The sequence below is a fragment of the Rhinatrema bivittatum genome, unplaced genomic scaffold (genome assembly GCF_901001135.1).
Source record: "Rhinatrema bivittatum unplaced genomic scaffold, aRhiBiv1.1, whole genome shotgun sequence".
NCBI lineage: Eukaryota > Metazoa > Chordata > Amphibia > Gymnophiona > Rhinatrematidae > Rhinatrema > Rhinatrema bivittatum.
Window position 1 is genome coordinate 45,001 of NW_021821302.1, and position 7,755 is coordinate 52,755.

The window sequence follows — 7,755 nt, forward strand, 5'->3', positions numbered from 1 at the left end:
GGCCCGGCGTAAGGTTCGTCCAAAGCCGACGCGAGATTTATGTCGCGCGCTGGGGGGGGGGCCGGCCGGGCGACCCCCCCCCACCTCGGCCGTGACGTTCGGATTGAAAAAGGCTAGCGCGGGGGGAGGGGGGGCACGCTTTTTTTTTTTTTTTTTTTTTTAGAAATCCAAACCGCCGTAGAGGGTCGCCCGTGTCGCTCTGGCTACCGCTTTTTTACGCCTCGATTTCCCCCCCTCCCTCCCGCTCTCTTCTCTCTCTCCCTCTCTGTCTTCCCGCCTCCCCCCCCCCCTTCAGTCCCAGGTGTCGATAAGCGTGGAAGACTCGGAGGACTCGCGGGAGCCCAGCCGGGAGCCCATCGTCTGCCGCATCAGCCACCGGAACTCCACGTCCAGCGACCAGTCGGACCGGCCCCTGCTGCGGCGGAAGAGCATGCACTGGGCGCGCAGGCTGAGCCGCAAGGGCGCCCGGCAGCCCGACAAGTGCGCGGCGGAGAGGATCAGCCAGCAGCGCATGAGCCTGTACAGGCGCTCGGAGAAGGCAGGAGCTGAACGCCCTGGTGAAAACCAGAATGAAGCACCCTGGGCCCTCCCGGCGGCCGATACAGTACGGGAGAGACCCCCCCCCCCCCCCACCCCCTTAAACGTTCCCCGCTTGAGTGTTGCGCCTTCAGCTCGCTCCCGAGCGGGAGTCCCTCTCCCCTCCTTTGTGGCGCGAGCAGCTTTCTTCCCTTTGCGGTCGCACACGTCGGCCGCCGGGACTCTCTTTTGTCCGGCGGTGACGTCGGTGGGGCTGCCGGCCCTCTTGCCTAACCTTGGTTTTCCTTTCCGCAGTGGACGCGACGGATCACGACAGCACGCTCTCCTACGTCCTCATCAACCCCTCTCCGGACACCAGGCTGGAGCTCAACGACGTGGTGTAAGTTCCTCTCCTCGCGGGCGGGGGGAGAGGGGGACGGGGGTGGGGGGTGCAGAGGGCGACCCGTGCTCCATCCGCCCCCCCACAGCCGAATACCCTGCGCTCTGAGGGATGTGCGTTTGGTTATTTCCTTCCCTGGGTGCTCGCTGGCCGAACCAGAGAAAGGAGCTCAGCCTTTATGTTCCGTCCCTGCAGACCCTGACCCGCCGGCCGTCCGTCCGTCTGGGCCTTTCGAGACCGGGCTGGGTCCCGGGGGGGGGGGGGGGGGGAACGCTTACAGCTGCTGCAAAGTTGCACTTTGGGGTTGTAGTCTTCATACGCCGGAGTTTACTTATGCAAGGATTAATTTTTGCAATTACTGTAATTAATGTAATGGATGGATTTTTATAATCACTGGAAGCCGCTTTCCATGAGTACAGAAAGGCAGTTCTGCCCCAGGAAACGAGAACGCACAGTGCGCTGCCACAAAGGCAAACCCCCCAACGTCAGGTCCCGTCTAGAGATCACGCGCGCCTTCCGCGAGGAGGGACCTTTCGTGGGGACTCGGCTTCCCGTGCCCCCCTCACCCCGCTGCACGGGTACTCGTCCGTGCTGGACACCCCCACCCCCCCAGCATGTGCAGCTCGGGCGGGGTGGGCAGAAGAGTCATTAATTCAGCCCCCACGCCTGGGTTTGTCTAAGACAGGGGTGGGCAATTCCACTCCTCGAGGGCCACAAACCTGTGGAGGTTTTAGGATATCCCTAATGAATATGCATGACATAGATTTGCATACAACTGAGGCAGAGTGCATGCAAATCTCTCTCTCATGCATATTCATTAGGGATATCCTGAAAACCAGACTGGTTTTTGTGGCCCTCGGGGACCGGAACTGCCCACCCCTGGTAAGACCTCCGCGCTGCCGTGGCCAAACGGAGGCGGCGGTCAGTGCCGCGCGGCGACGTTGGCAGCTGGGCTGGGGGGCGCCACCCGAATGCCCATCGCAAGTTAGCGGAGTGAGCAGTCCTGCTAGGTTACGCAGCAGGTTCTGAGAAGGCTTCTTTGCAACTAAAAAACAAAAAAAGACCTTATTTGGGTTTTCAAGCCTTGCGAGCGGCGGCCTCGGCCGCGTTCATGAGGGTCACTGCGGCGTTTTTTATTGTTGAGAACTGCGGAGGTTGCGGGGTTTTGCAGAATAGGCGGTGACCATCGTTCCGAGAGTGCTAAGTCCTCTCCGCGCCGCGTCGCATCATCGGTTGCAATTTCAAACTGCTTACTATCGCATTTACGTGTAGGCATGGCTCGGTGCTGAGTATCTACGCAATGAGCCGTGAAAGGGCGAGGCCCGGGGTCCCCTCGAGGTGCCTCGAACCGTTTCAGCGGAAGAAACTGAAATAAGAGCTGGGGCCAATGTCCTTAGGTTTCGCAAGCTGGTTAAAGGCTTTTTGTTTCCAGATGATACTGGAAAGCGCACAATGGCACAGGTGTGGTTTCATGGAATGTGGAAACTGCAGAATATGATGCAATTAGCATATTAATTGGATGAGCAATTATGCGCTTTTATTGTGTGTTTGTTTATTTATTTATTTATTGTAAATTTTGTGTGTGTGTGTTCTATTGCAATCCACCCTGCTAGCTTTGGCCGATTTGTGCAGTCTAGAAAATGTCAGATCGATCGTATATTTATTATTTCCCTTTTTAAAATACGTATTTTTTTGCCTAGCACTTGACGCCCATGTTCAGGATGAGTGGCCCCTCTGTATCGTTTTGTTCAGTGTAGCACTTTCCCAGGGCGCCTGGGTACTGCGGCATGGCTTGACTTCAGCGCTGTTGTTGTCGCCTTCTCCCCACAGCTATCTCATCCGACCGGATCCTCTCACGCTTGTGTCATCCGGCAGCAGCAGCCAGAAGACGGGCACGGCTTGCTCCGATGGACGGCGGCGCGACACCAAGGACAGCGTTCACCTGTGAGCAGAGTCTTCGCCCTGCACGGACCGCGATGCCGAGTCCTTCCACGCGCTCTTGGTTTGACCTGTTGGGTTTTCGGGGGAAGTAAACACTGTGAATCGCCTCCATTCTGATGGACCGGGCTCTAGCCAAGACAGAGGACAGCTTACCAAGTGAACCAATATGGCGTCATGTGCTTGTTTTTATTTCTCCTTGCTTTGTCTGACATCTAGGCACCTTCGCCACATGGGGCGATCGCAGGCAATTTTCTTGAAGCTGCATCGTCAACTGGGTTGAGTTGTTGAGGAATGGTGGAGGCGGTACCGGATCTCGCGCTGGGTGCGCTGGTGGTGAACAGGAGCATCACGATGGCCATCCTATGTGTCTTTAAAGCTACCCCCTCCCTTGCCAAAGAAGCAGTGGATAAAGATGGGACGGGCCTGCTCCCAACGGTTGGGCAGCTGCCCCGCCCTCGCTGGTTGTTAAGCCCTTGGCCCTGTTTCCATGGTGCATTTCTTCATAACGAACGCTGTGGGGTAAGTGGTGGTAGAGTTATCCACCGAGTCAGGCTACAAGCGAGAGGCTCCCGTTCGTAGGAGCAGCATCAAGTGTCCAAGTGGCCAGAGTGCTTTGGGGGGTGAATGATAGTTTATAAAACGAGGAACGTCTCACCTGCCTTAAGTCGGAGAGTAACCCACATGAAGTTCTTGGGGGGGGAGGACATCGTCGGGGGAGAATTTCACAGCAGATAGGGTAACTACAATTTCATTTGGTTGGATCTTGTGTTGTATCAACTCACCTGGGGCCCACAGGTTGCCTGCCAGCACCAAGGCAGTGGTCGGGGTCCCTCCTACCCACCACCCACCTTCTTTGGCTCAGACAGAGAGCTTATTTACCATTCTGGCCCCAGAAGGGCAGGGCCCAGAGCTCGGTCCCCATATGGTCCCACTGTGTATGTGATGAATGTAAGCCCCAGGGACCTTCCTACTATCCCCAGGCTTCCTTTTCGACCCACCGCCCCCCCCCCCCCCGGGTCGCTCTTGGATCACGGGTAGTTGGCGCGCACGTCTGTTGCATGCTCTCGGCGAGACCGCCGGCTACGCCCATGGGTGCACCTCGGGTCTGAACTGCCGACATCACGGCTGCAACCTCGAGGACGTGAGGCCACGTTACCGAAGGGTTTCAGCTTGGGTTGAATGGTTCAACTCTCCGGCATCGTGAATTTTCTTCTCCCAGGTTAAGATGAATTCTTCTGCCGAATGAGGGGCTCTCACCAGCTCCTGAGTGAGGTGGGGGGGGGGCGCCAGGTCGCCGAGAATAGCCGAGTGAGCACGGTGCCTTGCCCAACGCTCTTGTCTTCGCTCCTGGGAGCGTCCTTTCCAAAACAGATCCCGGTTAGCGTCGCAGGTCGGGTCTTCCGCTCCCAGGGATGCGAGGGAACGCCAGGATCGTCATCGCAACAGCCGGGCTAAGTGAGTTGGAGGAAAAGGGGCGCAGGACGGAGGCAGAATCCCCCCCCCCCCCCCCCCCCGCTGGCGATGGTCAACGAAGGCCCAGGGCACTGGATCCCCAGCTCGAAACGCAAAGCACCAGGAGGAAAACTGCCGGCACCGAATCGGACAAACCCCTTCATCGTGGACGAAGCTCCCGCTCCCCGTTTCTTTGCTGATTTTCTTCCTTCGGGGGGGGTGGGGAGGGGCGGGGGGTGATCTGACTCCCAGTGCCCCATCCTGCTATCGCATTCTGCACTTTGCTCAGTAAAAAAAAAAAAGATATAGATCTGGAAATCTATGCATATGAAAAGCAAGCAATGGCTGAATTCCCGGGGAGGTCCGTGTGCAGCTGCGCTTAGCCGGATAGGTTGGGGGCGTAGCTAGGAGGGGCTGAGTCAGCTGCCTCTGTCCCACGGAGCGGCCGCAGCCCGGAGCAAACCTCCAAGGGGTGGCCGGAGACGTTTCTCCCGCCTCGCTTTGCTATCCGGACCCACGGGGGCCGAACATGCACCTCCTTAGTGTTACAATAATTATTTCTCTTCCAACGATATTTGGAATCGAGTGTTAGCCCCTGCACTCTCCTGCCCAAACAGTCGGCCGGCAAACCCCCCCCCCCCCCCCCCCCCCCCCCCCAACATGAGCAAAATTACCGGTCCTACCCCTCCTGCCCACCAACCGAGAGCCCGCCCGGAGCTCGCACGCGTCACGGCCGCCAAGGAAGGTCATCGGAGGACCGGGAGCCTCACGGGGGGGAGAATAAGCTGCTTTTCCCAACTCAAGGGAACGCTCCCCCCCCCCCCCCCCCCCACACACACGTCTGTGTTTTCGTCTCCGGGGTCCACAAACGTTGCACCGAAGAAATGCCGCCATCGAGCGTGAGGGAGGGGGCTTAGATGGTGGGAAATGTCAGAGACGGACAAAAGGGCGGAAGGAGACGGCTGCCCCCCCCCCCCACACACAGCCCAGGGGGTAGAGGGGCCGAGGTGCCATCCGCCCTCTGTCACGGCAGCGTTTGGAAGTGGCGGCGGCAGAGTCCATCCTATCGCTTTCCGTGGCCCCCCGGCTGTGATTTTCGGATAGGGGGGAGACCGGTAAATGTTATCCTCCCCCCCCCCCCATCGGACATCCTCTATGTCCATAGTTACACTGTGAACATGCACTTTGCAAATGTACAGAGTACAATAAAGCTGTATATGAGATGTACAAGTCAGGGCTGCTGGTTTTCTGTCTTAGATCGTGGGAGGGGTGGGGGGATTTGCAGTCCAACCCGAGGACCCAGCAATTTAACAAACCCCTGTGGTGACGGGCACGGCAGGCAGGGGACCAGAGTGTTGGCCTCCGCTCCTGTTCCTCGGGCTGGCCACGGCTTGTGGTCTTGCAGGTGGGCTGGGCCGAGAATCGCTCTTCAAGCGACATCTACTGGGATGGGCAAAAGAGCACCTGGCTTGGCCATGGGAGGCCTGGATGCAGTGCATGGCAGTGGGGTGCGCTATACTCCAGGCTCCTTTCCAGGACTGTCTTTCCCATTGGTTGAGAGGCACTGCATAGCACTGCAGCCTGTACAGCACTTCAGGCTGCATTCCAGGATTGTCTCTTCCACTGATTGAGAGACTGCAAATTACTGTAGCTTGCACTGCACTCTAAGCTCCTCCCAGCATTATCTCTTCTGCAGCTCAGGAGACACTGCATATGACTGCATTCCAGGCTCCCCCCCCCCCCAGTACCCTCTCTTCTATTGAGTGGGAGACATTGAATGGCACTGCAGCCTGCACTGCACTCTAAGCTCCTCCCAGCATTATCTCTTCCACAGCTCAGGAGACACTGCATATGACTGCATTCCAGGCTCCCCCCCCCCCCCCCCCCCCAGGACCCTCTCTTCTATTGAGTGGGAGACATTGAATGGCACTGCAGCCTGCACTGCACTCTAAGCCCCTCCCAGCATTATCTCTTCCCCAGCCCAGGAGACACTGCATATGACTGCATTCCAGGCTCCCCCCCCCCCCAGTACCCTCTCTTCTATTGAGTGGGAGACATTGAATGGTACTGCAGCCTGCACTGCACTCTGGGCTCCCCCCAGCACTCTCTCTTCCACAGCTCAGGAGACACTGCATATGACTGCATTCCAGGCCCCCCCCCCCCCCCAGTACCCTCTGTTCTATTGAGTGGGAGACATTGAATGGCACTGCAGCCTGCACTGCACTCTAAGCTCCTCCCAGCATTATCTCTTCCACAGCTCAGGAGACACTGCATATGACTGCATTCCAGGCTCCCCCCCCCCCCCAGTACCCTCTCTTCTATTGAGTGGGAGACATTGAATGGTACTGCAGCCTGCACTGCACTCTGGGCTCCCCCCAGCACTCTCTCTTCCACAGCTCAGGAGACACTGCATATGACTGCATTCCAGGCTATCCCCACCCCCCCCAGGACCCTCTCTTCTATTGAGTGGGAGACATTGAATGGCACTGCAGCCTGCACTGCACTCTGGGCTCCCCCCAGCACTCTCTCTTCCACAGCTCAGGAGACACTGCATATGACTGCATTCCAGGCTCCCCCCCCCCCCCAGTACCCTCTCTTCTATTGAGTGGGAGACATTGAATGGTACTGCAGCCTGCACTGCACTCTAAGCTCCTCCCAGCATTATCTCTTCCACAGCTCAGGAGACACTGCATATGACTGCATTCCAGGCTCCCCCCCCCCCCAGTATCCTCTCTTCTATTGAGTGGGAGACATTGAATGGTACTGCAGCCTGCACTGCACTCTGGGCTCCCCCCAGCACTCTCTCTTCCACAGATTGGGAGACACTGCACAACACCTTAGCTTCCCTGCACTCCAAGTTCCTCCCAGTTCCACTGCACCATGGGTGTCCCCGTCCCCCCCCCATCACCATCCCTTCTACTGATCTGGGGACACTGCACAGCACTGCAGCCATTGGGGTAGATTTTCAGAGCCCTGCTCGCCTAAATCCGCCCAAAACCGGGCGGATTTAGGCGAGCAGGGCCCTGCGCGCCGGGAAGCCTATTTTACATAGGCCTCCCGGCGCGCGCAGAGCCCCGGGACTCGCGTAAGTCCCGGGGTTCTCGGAGGGGGGGCGTGTCGGGGGCGTGTCGGGGGGCGGGCCCGGTCGTCGCGGCGTTCCGGGGGCGTGTCGGCCGCGTTTTGGGGGCGGGTACGGGGCGTGGCTACGGCCCGGGGGCGTGGCCGCGCCCTCCGTACCCGCCCCCAGGTCGCGGCCCGGCGCGCAGCAGGCCCGCTGGCGCGCGGGGATTTACGTCTCCCTCCGGGAGGCGTAAATCCCCCGACAAAGGTAAGGGGGGGGTGTAGACAGGGCCGGGCGGGTGGGTTAGGTAGGGGAAGGGAGGGTAAGGTGAGGGGAGGGCAAAGGAAAGTTCCCTCCGAGGCCGCTCCGATTTCGGAGCGGCCTT

General features: G+C 58.9%; 1 protein-coding gene across 1 annotated transcript in view; it reads left to right on the forward strand.

The window, feature by feature from the left end:
* LOC115082582 (potassium channel subfamily T member 2-like) overlaps positions 1 to 779 on the forward strand; it is a gene marked incomplete at its 5' end in the record, with an annotated part of 39,484 nt that extends 38,705 nt beyond the window's left edge. The window contains 2 exon segments of the mRNA XM_029586799.1: positions 296 to 604; positions 672 to 779. Of these exon segments, the coding sequence (XP_029442659.1) occupies positions 296 to 604; positions 672 to 779 (417 nt within the window).
* Between the last annotated feature and the right edge of the window lie 6,976 nt (positions 780 to 7,755).